General features: G+C 40.2%; 1 protein-coding gene across 1 annotated transcript; it reads left to right on the forward strand.

Moving 5' to 3' along the window:
* The first annotated feature begins 2657 nt into the window (after positions 1-2657).
* On the forward strand, positions 2658-19502 carry nlk2 (nemo-like kinase, type 2). The gene is made up of 11 exons (XM_034115845.1): positions 2658-4727; positions 7883-8012; positions 8532-8587; positions 9352-9458; positions 9660-9745; positions 13080-13289; positions 14461-14562; positions 15864-15950; positions 17545-17743; positions 17858-17951; positions 18771-19502. Exons 1-11 carry the CDS (start codon positions 4237-4239, stop codon positions 18823-18825), a joined length of 1617 nt encoding a protein of 538 aa, XP_033971736.1. The 5' UTR covers positions 2658-4236; the 3' UTR covers positions 18826-19502.
* Positions 19503-19957: the final 455 nt, after the last annotated feature.

Here is a 19957-nt window from a genome sequence, read left to right on the forward strand (position 1 = left end):
TCAAGTGCAACAAAAATGGACTGTGGATGAGAAAGAAAATAGGAAAAGTGATGTAATTAAAATAAAATAAAACCTGTGGGAAAGTCATGCTTCAAGATTATCAATATTCAAGTCCACTCAGAGCTCTGAGGAAATTACAAGCAAAACACACCCTCCAAAGTGCACAGAAAAATAAATATGAATAATTATTCCTGCAGTCCTCAATTGTTTAGCGCACGCAAGACAGATCTAGGGCCTCCCTGGCACAGCTGCAGGAAGTCTGCACATCAACTGACAGATGTTTTCAAACATTTTAAACTTGTCGCGCTCCAGTCTGTAGTCACACCTACATGGTGAAGTCCAAAAATACCAAAGCCAGTTTGAAAAACACGCAAAAGAAAAGGCCTGAAGGAGCTCTTATAGTGAAGAAAGTGTGATGAAGTGCACACTAAGGTGGCTTTTATGTGCCAGACCTTCTCCCTGCACTCTGGTGGTCCACCACAGGCAGCTGGGGCCTCTTTTATTTTTTACTGCCCCAGCCCCTCAGACTGCCTGAGTCCGCCCCTGTCCATAACCATCATCCAGTTGGCTGTGTAGAACAAGCCTGACAGCATACAGAGAGGAACTTTGCGCCCTGACATCTTGGTACCATGACAACAATTGAGAGAGAGCAAGCACATTTTGTGGCATCTGCAGGCAGTGGCAAGTACTTCCGGCATCTGCCACATATGCCACTACTCCGTGGCATCTGTGGCAGGTATTTCCGGCATCTGCCACAGATGCCACTACTTGCTTGCTAATATTTCGTAATGTTAATTATTTGGTCTTCTTTATCTGTTTATTCAAGCAAGACATTCATACAGTTATACAGTGTAATCCAAAAAAAGGACTATGAAACGTTCTGCAAAGAACTAGTTGATGTCAAGCATAACAAATTGTTCGCCAGTTTCGAAAAACAATAAAAGGGTTGGATAAAAAAACATGAATTGTGTCTTGCTTTTTTACTATACTGTCATGATTGTCTAAACGGGATAACATGGTTTGTTTAGATTCACTGATATCAATATCAAATAAGAATCATCTGAAGCATTGAGAAATGTTGCCATACATACAGCCTACTATTTTTGGATTTGGTTATTCTTAATTTCTTTCTCAAATAGTCAAAAACGTATGATTTTGAGACAAACCTGAGGGAAATAAATTGAAATTGTTGTTTGTGCCATACAGTTAGGATTTGAAATCTGAAATAAATATAAAGGCTGATGAAAAATCCCAGATTTAAACACATACAGTTCTTATACTGCCCCTCCCAAAAAAGTGTATTTGTGACGCAGATTAGCCAAACTGTAAGAGAGTATAGCCAATACAAAATTATGAGTATCCGCTATTAATGGATTTTATCATTTAAATAATTTAAATTAAATTGTTAATCAGAATTAAAATATTAAACAACAAAACAGATACAATGACATTGATCTGTTTATTAACAACGAAAATAATACAAATTAAGTACATATGCCTACATTTAAAATAACACATTTATACATGTGTACTATCAAATATAACTGTCCTTTGCCTCATTTATAAAGTATAAACCTTAGCATCTTACTAGCAGTGGCAACGGCAATCAGTTACAGCTGCCCTAAGTCTGTAGCCAAGTCTAATAACACCAGTGTACACGTTGCTGTGTCAATACAGATATGTATTTGTTAATTATTTGTCTTTACTAGTAATAATACACCTGGTTTATCATAGCAAGCAGTGGAAACTCCCCTCCAGACGCAACAATTGCCAAGGGCTTGCGTTGCAACCCTCACTCGCCAATATTTCTTTTTTATTACAATATATTTTTAGTAGCCTACTATCATAAATATAGCACGTTTGTTTATTTTAGCAAACCACGTTCTCCAAGTAAAATTGAATAGAAATGATAATTTATAATCTTTTTGAAAAATAGAGATCGCACATCAGTCCCGTGTACAGATCACATTTTACACGATAAATACGGGTTTAAACAGCAGCATTTGCACTCTGGCATCTTGTGCCAACCCCCGTTCAGCAGCGGCAGATGCCTCGGCAAGTAGTGGCATCTGTGGCAGATGCCGGAAGTACATGCCACAGATGCCACGGAGTAGTGGCATCTGTGACAGATGCCGGAAGTACTTGCCACTGCCTGCAGATGCCACGAAATGAGCCAGCAACAATTGACATCTCGTCGTAAGCCAAACAAAGCTAACTTTTTTACTGATACCAGTCTGTCAATGTACTATATTTCATATAATATATTCCATTTTATTTACTCAGTTTTACAGTTTTTTTCTTTCGTTCTTATTTGCACCATGTTGTAGTAGCCTTGTTGGAGGGAACCTGCAATACAATAATAGCGAAAAATGCCTCAATGTAAATCTTGGGCATAATGACAAATTGAGTATGCACTCATAGAAGTGCAATTGACAAATGTTTGAAACTGAATTCAGTTGGCGGATTGAAACTCTTTTGAGTGCAGTAATAATAATAATAATAATAATAATAATAATAATAATAATAATAATAATAATAATAGATTACATTTGTATAGCGCCTTTCAAGTCACTCTTGAGCAGTTTCAGTAAACTCTTGTGAATGTGTGAGTTTAGTTTCACCTGCATCGACTGACACATGAAGGAATACAAACCCATGTTCAGCCATTAACACACTATTTTAAGGCTACAATTCCCCCGAATTATATTGTAATCAATCTAACAAGGAAATCCCGTTTCCTTCTTTTAATACATACACTGTACTTGATTGGTTTATCGGTCTGTTTTGGGACTTGACGCCAGATATTTTCTTGAATTTAATTGAACAGTCAGTTAGTTATTCACTGTCTCTGTGAGGATAGCATTGGTTCCTCGGAGCAGCATTCACCACAGCCCGCAGACATCATTGGCTGCGCACGGTGTCAATCAGATGGATTACCATGATGTCATTGCGCTGCGGAAGGCGATTGGCTGGCAGTCCTGCGTAATCTCACCGCCGAGTCGCTAAGGGTTTGTTCACCATGTTGGATCAACTGCACATCATAGTTAGCCTTGTGACCAATAGTTTGATAATGTCAGTGTCAACGGAGTGGCGGGGGCCCGGAGTGTAGAGCTTCAGGCGGCGGGGGGTGCTTCCTCTTCTCCGGCGAACACACTCAGCGACACCGACTCAAACGGAAGTACAGTTTGTGTGATTTGGCGACACCGCTTTGCTAGCTCCGAGCTGTCAGGTTGAAGACTGTTTATCTCTAGTTTGGCAGCTGGATAATTTATCCTGCATTCAACGGATTCAACTTCCCCCCCTGCTACGATATCCCCTGGATATGTGACTATGAGCTGCGAGACGACAGTGTGACCAGGAACAAGGCGGTCGATGGGGAAAATAAGTTGCCTGCCAACCGTCTGCGAGGATTTCTCATCTCGTCTTTTGAGTCATGGTCTCAGCTTGGTAACTCTGTCAGAATGACGGGGGTTTCCTTCCAGATGCGCGCCTCGCTGGAGTGTATTAATATGTGAGTAGAGTAGAGTGGAGTGGAGGACCGAGGCCTGGCCCTGCCTGCGCTCTCCTGTTGTGGCCTGGGTTTGGATACAAGCTCCCGTGCACCGGATCAGCAGCGTTAATTACGGCTCGGAGATTACCCGTGTCTGGCCTGCGCACACACTGGGAGGAGGACTCAGTTTGGCGTTATAGATGCGAGCCGTGTGGAGCCCCTGTGGTGAAAAGAAGACCGGAGCCGAGGCAAACTTGGACACTTTGAAAAGATGAATGATCTGCTTCCCATGTGACAGGCTTTAGATCACACTGTTCTATCAACACGGGGAATCTCATCCGGAGGGAGGGGGCGCCACCTCTATCATGAGTGACATCTAGGGCCACCGACTTTTTATTTATTGAGGGGGGCGCGGGTTACTTTTTAGTCCAAACTTTTTATTCATCATTGTTGGCAGTGAAACTGTACATAATTTCAGACTTGGGTGGCCATTACTGTACTCTCATGACATGCTCTCCGATATTAGCCCCGGGCTACAGTAGCCTAATGGTGTGAAAGCAAGAAAACTCATTGAGAGGAAGTGGGTCAGATCCTTGTTGGCATTATGATGAGGAGGCACACCGCAATGGTTTCTCTACCCACACTTTTAAAGTAGCAGGTGTTGTTATTTCCACTGTTTTTAATAGTTCTATCAGTCGACAGATAGCTTGCATCACTTTTAGAGGCAGCTTCTGGCGGGTCATTGAATGGCTCTTTGCGGCACAACGGCTACAAATGTTCCAAAAATGATGGCTGCTTACAACGGTGGCTCCTCTACAGTAGCTGCCCATCACCCGCATCACCACCACCAACTCCAGCACCTTCCACCTCCCCACATGCATCACCACCACCACGCGGGCCAGCATCACTTGCAGCACCCGGGCTCCGCCGCCGCCGTGCACACGGTGCAGCAGCACGGCTCCACGGCTGCTGCTGCCGCTGCAGTGATGCTCAACCCCGGCCAGCAGCAGCCCTACTTCCCGTCTCCTGCTCTGGGACAGGCTCCCGGACCGGCAGCCGCTGCGGCTCCCGCCCAGGTCCAGGCGGCCGCTGCTGGGAAAGCTCACCACCACCAGCACCAGCAGCACCACCATCATCATCAGCAGCAGCAGCAGCAGCAGCACACGCTCCACCTGCAGCCGCAGCTGGACATAGAGTCTGACAGGCCCATCGGCTATGGAGCGTTCGGGGTTGTCTGGTAAGTGCATTGCAATACTTTTTTATTTATATTGTTATTCACTGACTGTACCAGTATTCATGTATACGGAATAGGATTAGGGCCACTTGTGAAAAATGTATTGAGTTCTGACCAAGTGTTTTTTTGATTTTGAGTTCTGTGATTAAAAGTCAAACATCTGAGAAAAATCGTTATTATCACTTTTTTTTCCGAATTCTAAATTAATTTTCAGCTAAATCTTAAAACCTTTCAACCAAAAAACATTTTTACTCAGAAATGAACAAATATTTCATATGTGGCCCTAATCCTCTTATGTACACGCCAAACCTCCAGGCAGCCACTGATTCCCATTAATTTCATTATAATATAATAATCGACTTGTAATAGAGGCATACTGAATGCCTTCTTATGTGAGTCAAATTGTAGCATTACTGTATGGACTAATATTGCAGTTCAGATATTTTAAACGTGTAGCCTAAATGGGCACCTACAATAAAGTAAATTGACAACAAGAAGTAATTTAATCCTGATGTTTGTTCGTTGTGATAATGTATCTAAATCAATGATTTTTGAAATCCCTGCTAGTTGATCTTAATACTGAGTGATATGAACAGAAACAGAACACACTAGCACCTGCTGTAAGTGGACTAAAGCATGTCGTTGGAATGTGCAAGTACTGTGACTAGATGTATTACCTAGTAGAATAACTAGGTGAATAACGTCAGTAATCTCAATGAAATGCTAACAAATGATTATTGGTTATCTACTTGTTTGTTTGGATGTTTGCCCATTTCAGGCGTTATCCTTGTCTACACTGCATTCTGTCAAATTTGAATGATAATATCCACGTCAACACCGTTAAGGTAAAGGCGGCTAATGTTTGGCGTAATGTCATTTAGTATTATAATTTAGCCACTTTAGCAAAAGCATTCTTTAAGACATGTAAAAGCACAAATGGGGTGTTTTATGTTGTAGAGCAAATTGGTACATTTCTGTTAACTACAGACCTTATAACAGGCATCTAACAAACAAAAAAACCCATTGACTTTAGGATTCGATTTGTTGAACCCAGTGTTTAGCAATGCTGCAAAGGCTTTATTGTTCAGCACTGGAGCGTGCCGCTTGGGTTCACTTAATAGATGGCTTTAGGGTTGAAAGAAATGATTGAGTCCGTCCTCTTCAGTTCTCCTGAGGAGACAAACTGATGTTTTACTTTGTTGAGTACCATAATAAAACTAAATATTTCCCGCAGATGATTTGCATTAAAAGCTGTGATGTATCACATTAAGCATTAAGATGTGATTTTTTTAATTTGTCAGCCGTCAACAGATTTTAAAAGTCAAAGTCCGGAAAATAATGCTAACGGAAAAAAACTGAGATTAACAGCAATCTAAAAGGGGCAAAGTGGAAAATGGAAGTGCATTCTGTTACAGAAGAACAAAGGGAGAGCAGCAAAGTGGCGAGTACGGAACAATTTGACTTTGTTTTGCTTATTGAATTAGTGCTGTGGAAATGTCACAGAACACTGATTTCATCAAGCCAACTGGTACACACAAAGGAAGAGTTGAGTTTAACAGCAAATCGGAAAACACTCAACTATGAACAAATTAACTTAAGGCTTGTAAGTAATAATTAATGATAAAATGAGCTTTTACGGTAATTTCAAGCAGCATGAGACCTTTCCATATAGCACTGTGGCTGTTGGTACTCAAGGGTTGAAAACATCGTTGAAGTATTTGTGAAAGACTGGATCTTAGTGCGCCGCCATCTGTTTGCTTTAACTGATCCTATTTGTAAAGGTCACTGAAGGGTGGTTGGAAAGGACTAGTGTGTAGAGTTCAAATACTCTTACTTACACTTGTTGTGTTCCTCACAAGGCTTTGATCTCTGCATTTCCTGCACTTTAGAGTGTTTTGAACTATCGCTAAATAAGGCCCAATCTAAACGTCCACACTAGGAATCTTGGACTTTGAGGCACGTTCCGGCTAAGAGCGTGAGGTCTAAGGGCTTTGCCACTGCCACATCAACAAGCCTATAAGGGCTCAATCGCAGATACGTTAAGCCCTTTATTCACACTTTGTGTAAGTCTGCATTTCTGCACGCTTTGCATGAGGGAATTACGTTTGTTACAGTAAATCGTAGGGTTACCAAGAGAAGCCTGGAAGCTTAAATAAAAGAGATACGTTATCCCCACATTTCAAAATCTTATGGAGGTAGAATCCCTACAATAACAAGGGAAAACATAACAAATCATTACAATTCACGCATTGGCAGTACATTATGCATCATTTCTTTGGAAACCATTTATTTGGACTTCTGCTGAATGATGCTACATTTGACAAAAAACATTTAATTTATTATTTGACGATTACCTGGAAAAGCCTGGAAGATGGTCAAATCAAACAATTAGCTTGTAAGTGCTTTGGCAGTGAGGAAAGAAAGAACGTACATAAAAGAAATCCCAAACCCACAAGGCAAAATCATAGACAACATGTTTGTCATTGACAAGGGAACTTAATATATTGACATAAAGTGTTTTATGTTTATGGTTTTCATGAGCCTTTGCAGCATCTAGCACTCAAGCACTTACCTCTGACGTCAGTTAAGTCCCTAAAGGGTTCAGGGCTTAGACCTTAGGGTGGAGATTAAGATTTGGCCTCACAAAGGTGCTCAACCAACAAACACTGGGGTGGGCAATAAAGTATTCTTTCTGCCCTTATCCCTTCATTCATTTACTTGTTACACTTTCCTAATCCAAGATCAGACAAATAATCAAGCTTGCATAAAAGATATCTCAGCTATTTGATTATTCTATTGACATTAACGGATCGAAAATGTCAGCAAAAACATTATGAACCATCCTCAGGGGACTATGAACATTCACAGAATATCTCATTTCATTTCACCAAATGGTTTCCACCATACTTGGATAGTTTTCTTCTCAATATTAAAACTCTCAGTTATGCAAAAGAAAAAGTCAAGGCGTCTAAAATATAATGAATAATCAGCCCCTGGGGACCCTGAATATTCTGAAAATCATGACCATACAGTCACTGAGAGAGAGATAGGCTTCCCAACTATGAATACAACATGATTACTCTATCAATCTAACATTAACAATATGAAATCCTCAAAAGATCCACTAAATCTTCTTCTTATTGGTTCTCTTCCCTCAGGTCAGTGACAGACCCCAGAGATGGAAAGCGAGTTGCCCTAAAAAAAATGCCGAATGTCTTCCAAAACCTTGTTTCTTGCAAGAGGGTGTTTCGGGAGCTGAAGATGCTATGCTTCTTTAAACATGAAAACGTAAGTACCAGCTGCAAACACACGTGTAGAACCCCTTTCTTTACCTGCAGGCCATTGTGAATGGCAGTCATGTGACCGACAAGTCTATCAACGCTAGCACTAGTCGCAAGCTTTTCCAATCAATGATTTCATTCTCATCATGGATGTTTAAAGAGAAATGGATAGAGCGTTGGAGGCATGGCCCCCTTTCATTCATATAAACATTTCTCAGTGGCATGCAAAGCCAAACTGGAGTACAAAAAGACCTGGATCATCTGGGGACCTGGGCCCATAGAGTTTGCACACTTGGAGCCCAGTGATGTCATGTTACTGACAAATCATTTAGTATACAGTCTTTTGGCGACTATGAACATTTGCTTCAACTCACAGCTAACTTTCAGGATTGATTCTCTTGATTAGTAACGTTAGCCTTGTTAGCATGACGACTGAAAAGCAGTCTATAGATGTCTTTGGATGTCTCGGTCTCACACCTGGTATCAACCTGAAAACAACATATCTTGGCTTTCCCTTTTTCTTCAGGTTCTCTCTGCTCTGGACATATTACAACCTCCTCACATTGACTACTTTGAAGAAATGTATCCTTCACCAATGATTCATTCAAAGAGGGTTCTGTGTTGATACCTGTTGCCAGACACCATGGGTTATCTTCGGGGAATTGGACAGCTCTGTAGTATCTCGTCAAACTTCTAACAATCATAAACATTACACAACATGTCCATTTCAATAGCAGTTTTCAGTTGTTATTGAAGTTGGACAATAACAAAACAAAGTGATGATTTTTAGTATTCTGTTTCTGGATGTTTCCCTCTAAAAGAAGACATGTTGTGTAAGCAAAATTGCCCAAACTCTAGTAAATTGACGAGTGCATTAAATATGAGTTAATTGATGACTTAAAGCAAAATTAATATAATATATAAATAAATAAAAAAGACATATTGTAATTTTTGGGTTGAACAGAGGACTGGTTTGTATTGTGGCAATATATTCTTATACCTTGTGGAGATCGAGAATGGCTTAAAATGTTAAATATTTGCCTCAAGTCAAGTACAATTGATATCCAAGATAGAAATATTCTAAGGGCAAGGAGGCCAAATCAGCTGTCACGAAAACACTAAACTGTTTATTTGATCTTGTTTATTTCTAAGATGCTACATATAAAACCCGTAAGGACAGGGCTGTCCTTAGGTATAGTTGGAAACAGGAGCCCTGCTGATTCTGAGGCTTAACTTGAACTTTAAGATATTGAGTATGGCTTTAGAACACAGAGGTTCTCAGTGAGATTTGCTGTTTGTGCTGTTGGATGTGTTTCTGTTTCCCCCCTTAATGTCCCACTGGTCAGCTATGTGGTGACTGAACTGATGCAAAGTGACCTCCATAAGATCATCGTATCACCACAGCCTCTGAGCTCGGACCACGCCAAAGTGTTTCTTTATCAGATTCTACGAGGTAGGTTCTCAGCTACTTTTCTTTGAAATCCTCTTTCCTGCCATTGTTCACTTTATTCAACTTCAGTGTTTTGGTTTCTTTCAAAGTAAGTTGGAAAAGATAAAAGCAACTGGTTGAAATTAAAAGTATTGCAAATCTATACCATGTCTGGTGTAATATTCTCTCCTGTTGTCTCTTCCTCCTGCACCGTACCATCACCAGGACTTAAATACCTTCATTCTGCTGGCATTCTACACCGAGACATCAAACCTGGCAACCTCCTGGTCAACAGCAACTGTGTGCTCAAGGTGCATGAAACAGGCTTTAATTGGCCATCCTTCTTTAGCCCTCCTATTGTCTTTGTTTTCCCCCACTTACTTTGGTGTTCGCGGTCAAATTTGACCGGTCCTGTTTTAACTGCTATTACATTAACACAAAAAACATTAATCATCACCAAATGTCATTTAACTTTCAAACTGTACATATTGTATCAGACTACTGGTATACATGAAAAACTGCAGTAAATATACAAAGAATAGACACTGAGGCCTAGGCTCCACGGGAACGAAAACGGGTTGAATCCGCATATTTCTCATGCGTATAGCCCTTTAAGCTCGACGACGCCGTAACGGAAACTTAGAAACAGACCCTGCAAACGACAACGGGTCCAAAGGTGGATAGATCTGGGAACGGAGCGCTCTGGGGGGTCCAACGGGGCCGCGGGGTCGCCTATACGGTCATCCGTTTCTGATAATGACGACGCAATAGCCCCGCCTCTCCCCGCCTCTGCTGCTCACCCCCGCAAAAGTACACTGCACACTGAATTCAGATTATTTATCTTTATCTCGATATGGACATAAACGCGAGTGAAGTCTAATCTGACAGGACGGAGACACGCAGCTCCTCCCGCTGTGATGCAGCGGGAGCAAAACACACACTTCAAGTCAGATCATCACCCTTAGCTATTTTAATTACCTCTCAAACTACCTAAACTAGTTATAAATATGTTTATTTTTACTGTCGGGTCACTCATTACAGGATCAGCTGCTGCATGAGACAGACACTGACGCTGTCAGAAGAGAGGAAAAAGAGACAGGCTCCGTGTATTTTATGATTATATATCATTATATCGTCGTTATTCATTTGTTTTAAAGCTCAATAAATAACAAAGAAGACCTTTGACCGGCACTTTTATAATTTTGTCCGGAAGATTTAAACTTTAACACACGTTGACCGGCGAAAAACTCTGCCCGGTTCCGTCGGCCCCCACCGCGGAGAATAAACAGAAGTGCAGCCATGACAACCATTCTTCTTCGCTGCTTTTGTGGAGGAAGTTACAGCGCCACGTACAGGCTCGGCATATGTACTGCAGCTTTTCCAGCGGTTGGATGTAAACGGAGCCGTCTCGTGGAGCTTGACACAATCCGGTGTATATTGCGTGTGGGTTTGCGTTACTCCGATGCGTTTTGCCGTATGCGTTCCCGTGGAGCCTGGGCCTGAACATGTGTGCCAGGCAGTGACGTGCGGTGAGGTTCATGGCTGGTGAGGCACTGACTCTTTCAGTCAGATTTACAAATATTATAGCCTATTTTGACCTTAATCGAAATATTCTGTTATTTTCAAAAGCTTTTTTAGTCTGATGCTATGATTAATTTTAAACAGACCGATCAACACAAGGATACCCAAAATCTAAATATTGGATTGTTCTTTCTAAGTAAGATCCCATTTTAATTACAGTTGTGGTCTTACCTTGACTTGAAGATGAATATAAGTCCATGCTATCCTTCTGGACAACAATCTCTATTACTGTTTTGTAAAAGTCCTCCTTATCTTCCTGTAGTTTCAAAAGTTTTGTTTGTTGTTTGCGGTAGAATAACAGTAGCAACAAGAACCTGTGGGCTCACGTGCGCCCCCTTCAGTGCGGCAGAGGTTATGGCTGCCTCCCCATGTAATTGTTTCATTGCCTTTGTATGATAAGACCAGCGAGCCTAAATATGATATACAGTATACGTGAAATAAGTTATTTAGAGACTATGGATGGCGAGGATAAATGTAATAAAGGGATCTACAAACATCACATTGGTGACCTACAGTGAGATGGTAACAGGCATGCGCTTAGGGCCCGCTTTCCAGCCAGTTTCTGTGGGGTGACACATTCTGAAGTGAGGCAGAGCTCATCTGTGCCTCCCCTCAGAATGTGTCACCCCACAGTAAATGGCTTGAGCGCGCTCACAAAATAAGTGGCCCCGCTAAATTAGTGCCCGCGCTCCAGCAAGTTACTGTGGGCTTACGTGAGGCAGTGCTCGTGCTTGCCTCACTTCTCATCGCTCCCCGTAGCGGAGCTCGGCAAATTTGCTGATTTGACTATAAAATGCGATTGGAATCATACAGAAATCACATTTACACAAGATCAGTGGAGACATTTTATTATTATTTAGTTTTTCTTTAATTGTTTTTCCGTTACATTGGAGTATGACCCTGCCTCCACTGACTGCACGTCGCTGGTGCCAGGTGTGGTGTGTGTGTGTGTGTGTGTGTGTGTGTGGTGTGTGTGTGTGTGTGGTGTGTGTGTGTGTGTGTGTGTGTGTGTGTGTGTGTGTGTGTGTGTGTGTGTGTGTGTGTGTGTGTGTGTGTGTTGTGTGTGTGTGTGTGTGTGTGTGTGTGTGTGTGTGTGTGGTGTGTGTGTGTGTGTGTGTGTGTGTGTGGGTGTGTGTTGTGTGTGTGTGTGTGTGTGTGTGTGTGTGTGTGTGTGTGTGTTGTGTGTGTGTGTGTGTGGTGTGTGTGTGTGTGTGTGTGTGTGTGTGTGTGTGTGTGTGTGTGTGTGTGTGTGTGTGTGTGTGTGTGTGTGTGTGTGTGTGTGTGTGTGTCACCGGGAACACCATGGGTGTTACAAAGTTGACTAAATCATCCAATATTCAATGAAAGTGGTGATCAGCAATTTGATATGTTCAAATGTCTACTGTGGAGGATATCATAAAGCCTTAATGCAATCGAATGTAAAACAAAAAAGTTATGATTGATGAAAGTAGTAAATCGGTCAGATTTGACCCGAAGACAACAGGAGGGTTAAGTCAACTGAACATGTCAGAGAGACTCACAATCAATCTCCAAACTGGGGACAATAAGACAGAAACTCGTCAGAGAGAGTTTTATTTCTGCTCCATTGTCATTTTACAAGCTGTTCTTGATAGTCTTATTACTGCATTGTATTTTGTTGTAACATTCATGGACACAATGCATCACAAAGTAATGTAATGAACAATAGTTGTATCTGTGTTAACTTCATCAACCAAAACTGTTGGCTGGTAAGTACAGTATGTACCTTGGGCTATAGGTCTGTACTTTGGGGCTATATGAAGAACATTGGAAACCTCTATAACTACAGAGTTTTTTCAATACCTTTGTCACAGTGTCAATAAGTTGTTAACTTTACAGGCTTTAGGAAGATTCAAGTTATTAAAGGACAATTTGACATGCATTGTACGTGTTCTTTTCTTCAAGGCCGATCTGGGGAAAACTCAGACAAAACAAATGGTTTTAAAATACATTGGTGAAATAATCAAATCTTCACAGACTAATGAATCAAGTGGAAAAAGTAAAATATGGGACAGGTGTAGTAACCTATGAACCACTGCTCTCCAGATCTGTGATTTTGGCCTGGCCCGGGTGGAGGAGTCGGACGAGTCCCGACACATGACTCAGGAAGTGGTGACGCAGTACTACCGGGCTCCTGAGATCCTCATGGGGAGCCGCCATTACTCCAACTCCATCGATATCTGGTCTGTGGGCTGCATCTTCGCTGAGCTGCTGGGGAGACGCATCCTCTTCCAAGCCCAGAGTCCCATCCAGCAGGTAACGGTTCATCATCCATCCATAGGGGTTTCTTTGATGCTTGATTTACATAGTGAATTTAATTCAATTTACTCTACAGCCCTTAAAAAAAAAAAGACTTACAATTACAGTTTCCAAAATCTAAGATGATATCCAGTCCAATCACAATATCAATATATTGCCCAGCCCTAAATTAAATACACACACAGTATTCATATACTATATACACATACATAATCGAATAAAATGTACACACAAAATAGGGTTTTACAATAGTCACGCTGTTGTTATCTGCATAGAGAACCAACCAGGCCTTTATTGTCAATTTCCAGTTTTATATTTCATCATATTTGAGTGAGAAACCTTTCTGGTAACTCAACACTCTCTCTATGGTTACTTTTGTTGTCTTGATACATTCAGGATAATGTACATTTCCACAACATCAATTATTTACTGATTGTTTCCAAGCTGCTTTTATTTTTGCACATTGTCCCCCGTCACTGTTAATCTGCCGCCTGTGAAACCAAACACTTCCTGCACACGTTTCACATTAAAAGCCTTTCGAGCTTAAGTAATGGTAATAAGGTAGATTGGAAGCTATAACTACGCATTGGTGAATTTAAAACAGTATTTGTGTTAAAAAGATGGTGTTTTCAGCATCGTGAACAGTGGTTCTGTGGTACAGACGGCTTGAGAGTTGTTCATGATACAAAAGCTTCATTGGGTGTCTCTAAATATTCTAGAAGAATCACAATCAATACTTTTATTTATCAATCTTCTGTTTGTGTGATACAGACAGGGAGATCATAATCAAATACAAATACATACATACACACCTGCACACCCCCATACAGTATATATACATATAGACATACATAATCAAACAAAGACACATTCAAAAAGCAAGTTGGGTTTTGTGCCCAACATCTTTGAATAAAATAAAATAAACAATACCATTTATTAAAATAGATTAATACTAAAATATTATAACATTATAAATTAAAAAAAAAAAATAATATATATTTTTTAAATAATTAGAATATATTCATATAAACAAAGGAGTACATTAAAATGTCTGAGGATGGTATTACTGGTGGGATTTAGTTACTTCTCGCTGGTATGAAATAAATTCCTCTGTTCTTAAAGAAAAGGATCCGGCATGCTGAACCATAACGTGTGTTTAACCGTGCAGCTGGATCTGATCACTGACCTGTTGGGGACTCCCTCTATGGAGGCCATGAGGACGGCGTGTGAAGGGGCCCGCACACACATCGTCAGAGGACCCCACAAACAGGTAGGCTGATGAAGAGATACCGGGGTTTCATCATTGTACAGTACAGACGCTGTAATGACACCAATCCATCCAATCAGAACACTCTGTTTATCCCGGGGGAAGTTGGGTTTTGTGATTTGTTATTCCATTTTGGAATCAAATAAATACATATTTAGAACGTTTAATACAAATATTTATATAAACAGAAGAAGTCAAAGATGTCAAATAAAAGATAATAGAACAAACATATTTAAATAAATTAAAAGTAAGAATGTAAAATAAAAAGATAAACAAATAAAATGTAACTATAGAATAGATAGATAGAATTGGAGGGATGAAACCCTCTTTAATGGTCACACATGCAGAGCTGCTTTTAACCCATCTTACTAGGAGCAGTGGGCAGCTATTGTACAGCGGGAGTGGGGGGGGTGGGGGGTTGTCCGGTGCACCATGGCAGGGCCCAGGAGGTGAACTGGGACCTCTCCAAGTAGCAGTCCATACTCCACATTTAGGTTGGTTCTGGGACTTGAACCGGCGACCCTACGGCTCACAGTCCAAGCCCCTACTGACTGAGCCACTGCCGGTAAAAGAAAAACTATAGGAGGTCAATGAAATGTCCAGTAAGAGGTATAGTAAAAGAATAATAGTCTATAAACATGTAACATTAATTTGTAACACTCACTTGATACACAATATAATTATTTAACATATATGAACAAGCAGTAAGTTATTTTTCAAAGAGGAGTAGGAGAATACAAAATGAAGGAACACTTATTCAATTTAAAATACCTGAACCCTGAAAATGCAGACCCTCTGCTGCCCCAGCACTGCCCTCAGTTGGAGCTGCTCCTTATTGCAGGGTGAAAGAGTGACATTTAACTCACTCAGGTCGCATGTATTTGAGTGGGTTACAAACTCAAGAAGTTCAAGTCAGAATGTGCAATACAAAAATAAAGAAATGTTTACAATCATTAAAAGCTGAAGTAAATTATCCAATAAAGAGGACATCAAATAGAAATATCTATAATCATAACAAGTTAAAGTAAAAATGTGCACATTGTAATACATAACAGCTGTTTTACAATATATACAGTGGTGTTTAAGTATGAATAAGTCTAAAATAGGTTTTTACCTTGGCAGTTCGTCACCAATATTTCCCCACATTCCCTGATGCGACCTTTTTGAATATTGAAGATTCAGAAACCATGCATCTATTGCTTGCAGTTTTCCTCCCCACATCCTGTTGGCACATTGAAAGCTATCATTGACGCACATGTTGTTAAAGTTGAGCAGAAGCTGAATGATGTTTCTTTGGTCCACAGCCATCACTTCCTGTTCTGTACACACTGTCAGGCCAAGCCACCCATGAAGCCGTGCACCTCCTCTGCAGGATGCTGGTGTTTGATCCGGTGAGTCAAACTGTTACACAGGCACATGGTTTTGCATTTTGTTTTGTTAATGAACCGAACCCCTTGAAGTGTTATTATAGATCAGGGTTCTTACGGTCATTAAAAACCTGGAAAAGTCATGGAAATTCAAAATGCTAATTCCAGGCCCTGGAAAAGTTATGGAAAACAATATTTTTCCCAAAGTTTTGGAAAAGTCATGGAAATGTAACAAAAATTGCATCAAATATAATTAATATTTTATCTAATCGCCAAAATAGTAATACTATAATGATAATAAACACTGTATCGTATAGTAATGAAACATAAAATGGCATTTAACTGACGAGGTGTTTTGCTGGTGAGAGATTTGAGTTGCTTTAGCCTGTAGAAGCTAGTAAGCCTACTATTGGATTTGTTTTAGATAGGCACAACATGTTTCATATGCAGACCTTATTTTCCTGTTCCATGTGGTACCGCTGAGAAAGAGTCATTTTTTTGGTCATGGAAAATTAGGTAAAGGTCATGGAAAAGTCATTGAAAATCATTGGTGAAAAAGTGTATGAACCCTGATAGATGTGTACTGTACAACGCAGTGTACACGGTGTGTGTGCCTGTCAGCAAGCAGCAAAGTAACACAGCAGGTCTACCTGGCCAGTGTGTGCACCTGTACGCTTTATTAAACCTGTTAGGTTTAATAAACTGGAAGGAGCCAGTTCTTCACATTGGTTGCAACATTTAGATAACTTTATTTATTCTGTGAATATTTTGGGGGCTTTGATAAGCTATTCACTTATCTGTGTCAGCTTCTTGGCCGTGCAACACACCGGAGTCGTGCACTTACTTATACATACTGTATGCCGAAGTGTTATTTAAAACAAAACATTAAGTTGACGAAACACTCAAATGTAATTCATGTCAGATGAACTTGTGTGTTGGATGGGGCAGTGATATCATAAACCTGTTCATTTACGCATTCAAACATTCGGTAGTTTTTCTTTTTCCAGCTGTTCTGTATTCACCTTGCAGCTACAACTATGTTGCTTTTATCCTGGATTAAGTGTTTAAGTCATGGATGTTTAAAGTTTAACTTCTTCATATTTGTCTAACTTTTCATTCATGAAGTATGACGCTGCGCTGTCAGTACGCTTGTCCATGTTTGTGATTGGTCAAATGTTGCTAACCCCGCCCCTTTCACGTGAACGCGCTCTCAGCTGGACGGAGAAACCCTGGCTTGATTTAGCGAGTTGATATCCAGCGTCGTAGGACCGCTTAGCGAGATCTTGTTTGTTAGGGTTAGTTAAGCCAGATAACTCAGAGATATTCAGAGTCTGTTGAACTGGCTTCGTCGTACAGGGCACAGGTTCCCTCGTTTTGAAGTTAATGTTTTTTTGAACGTGATCGTGCAGTGTGCGATGCAGAGGGAGTAGTTTTTTATTAAACTGCCTGAATTAAGATCTGTGGTTAACACATAATGTGTCAGTAAAAAACATGGATGTATAAAGTACCCATACCTGGGCCCAAAAATAAATGAACCTGAAACTATATTCTGAGGCTAAGAGTGATGTTAAATGTAGCCAATACTCACTCAACTGTAACTGGTGTGTTTGGTCTCCAGTCAAAGAGGATCTCAGCGAAGGACGCCCTGGCCCACCCGTACCTGGACGAGGGTCGCCTGCGCTACCACACCTGCATGTGCAAATGCTGCTACACCACCTCCACCGGACGCGTGTACACCAGCGACTTCGAGCCCGTCACTAATCCCAAGTTTGACGATGACTTTGAGAAGAATCTCAGCTCTGTGAGGCAGGTCAAAGGTACGTTTACCTGCTGTTATTCACTTACTGGTGTTGTGATGAAGGACATGACTATATATAACTTCATTTGGATAACATTGAGTAAGACATGCTGTCGGTGTTTCATCCTCTCAGAGATCATCCATCAGTTCATCCTGGAGCAGCAGAAGGGGAGTCGGGTGCCGCTCTGCATTAACCCTCAGTCAGCTGCTTTCAAGAGCTTCATCAGGTGGGAGGCTTTAACACACAGCAGGGGAACTGAAGAGAGAGAGAGAGAGAGTGTGTGTGTGTTCAAACAAAAGATACACAATGTAATCAGAAGGCTCTGGAGTTGTAGCAAGATGTATTTATTATCTTTTTAGGTGGCTCTAGGCTAGCAGTTTTCCTGCTTTATGCTAAGCTAGGCTTACAAATCACATTTGATTACATCTGAATCTAGCTGAGATGATTTATGACCCAATTCCTAACCTGTAAAAGTGTAATGATATTTGGCTTCAGCATCAAACATGTCAACGTTTGTTTGTTTGTTGATTAAGGTAATTTGATGATGATGATGATGTGTAGTGCAACTTTTTTTATCAAATCAGAATTTTCAATGAAAGACAAAATACAATATTGATTTATACAAACATATGAATACATATTTTTAAAAAACAAAAGTTTAAATAAAATGTAGAAAAAACATAATGTGTTAAAGGAATTAAAATAAAATGAAGAAATACAGATATTTATATCAATTAAAGACGTGAAAGGCCCAATAAAAGATGGAATAAAATAAAAATATTTATATAATCAAAACAAGTTGATATAAAATGTAAAAAAAGAATTAAAAAAAAGCAAACACAAGGAGTTAATATAAAAAGTGGAATAAAATATCAAATAAGATGGAATAAAAATCTTTATAAAAAGTGTACACTGTACTACAATATTTTTTTTAATTAGAGGAACACATCAAAGGTAACCGCTACACATGTAACTAAGCACCAAACGTCTCTGTTAGAATACACTGAACAGCTGATACTAACCTCCCTCTGCCCTCGCTCCCCAGCTCCACGGTGGCTCAGCCCTCTGAGATGCCCCCCTCCCCACTGGTGTGGGAGTAGCTGCTGCTGCGTCCTCATCTTTCCAACACGCTGCTAGGCCCGGGAACAGGAACGCCTCTCAACGTCTTCTATCGTCTGCGTAGCATTTCACTGGAGAGCAGGACTCGCAGGTCTGCTGAAACATGAAACAAATGAAGAGAATCCACTGATAACTGCTTTATAGGGGTTAAAGGAGCCCGGTATGCAAATGAATGCTCTGTAGACCAAATCAGAATGTTTTAAACAAACTCATCTGGTTACTTCCAGGTAGATTACAGTTATTGTACATTTGTTTAGCTATATATATATTAATATACATTTAAAAAAAGATGTCTATTTTAAGATTATTGTGATCACAAATGGATTCATTTCCCTACTCAATCAGGCCACTGAAAACTAAATCCAACTTCTTATTCAGACAATCGATTGTAATTGTTGGTAGGCTTAAGGTTTTTCCAACTGCAAGCTCCCCGTATTTTATAAAAACATGCACTTGTCACATTGATATTTTAACTTATTAAAGATGAATTATTACAGGCATGTAATCCCCCCTGTATCCCCGAGTGTCCCCCTGCACAGTTGGCCATAGTTTTTAACTTATCTCACGGTTAATTTGCCAAAGATCAGGAGCCTCATGTATAAATGCAACACAAAAGATGTGGGCAATGATAGGATTTATAAAATGATATCCGTGTGAACATTTTCTACGTTTCTACACCACGTGAGGAGTTCACAATCGTTCCAGGGTCTCACGGTCAAAAGAATCAGGTGCTATGTGTTTTTATAACCACATGTCCTTAACCTCAGTGAAACATGTCACGTGGTTAAAAGAAGGAGAATTCATCAGGATTTAGGGAAAAAAACACCGTACAACAACAGTGATAGCGTAACGTTCATAATATTGATTGAGTACTCGGTATATGTCAGAAGACACAGTAAGCTTGTGTCTTTTACTTTACCAATCACACCATAACACTTTGATATATTTATATAAAATATAATGGAAGTCAATTAATAGACTTAAACTAAATAGCAAACTAAGACATTTATTTCTGGTTTTTATACATCTCAATGAAGATGAGCGTATACTCAAATCCACACGTTTGGCATCCTAAAAAAAAGGTGTAATGTAATAATTGTTTAGATATATATG

Source organism: Trematomus bernacchii, unplaced genomic scaffold (genome assembly GCF_902827165.1).
Source record: "Trematomus bernacchii unplaced genomic scaffold, fTreBer1.1, whole genome shotgun sequence".
Lineage (NCBI taxonomy): Eukaryota > Metazoa > Chordata > Actinopteri > Perciformes > Nototheniidae > Trematomus > Trematomus bernacchii.

Excerpts from the sequence above, each read along its gene's own strand:
- nlk2 (XM_034115845.1), top strand. The coding sequence starts at position 4,237 with ATGGCTCTTTGCGGCACAACGGCTACAAATGTTCCAAAAATGATGGCT. Across the intron at positions 8,013-8,531 it reads GCTTCTTTAAACATGAAAAC|GTTCTCTCTGCTCTGGACAT; the intron begins GTAAGTACCAGC and ends CTTTTTCTTCAG. Across the intron at positions 15,951-17,544 it reads GGATGCTGGTGTTTGATCCG|TCAAAGAGGATCTCAGCGAA; the intron begins GTGAGTCAAACT and ends TTTGGTCTCCAG.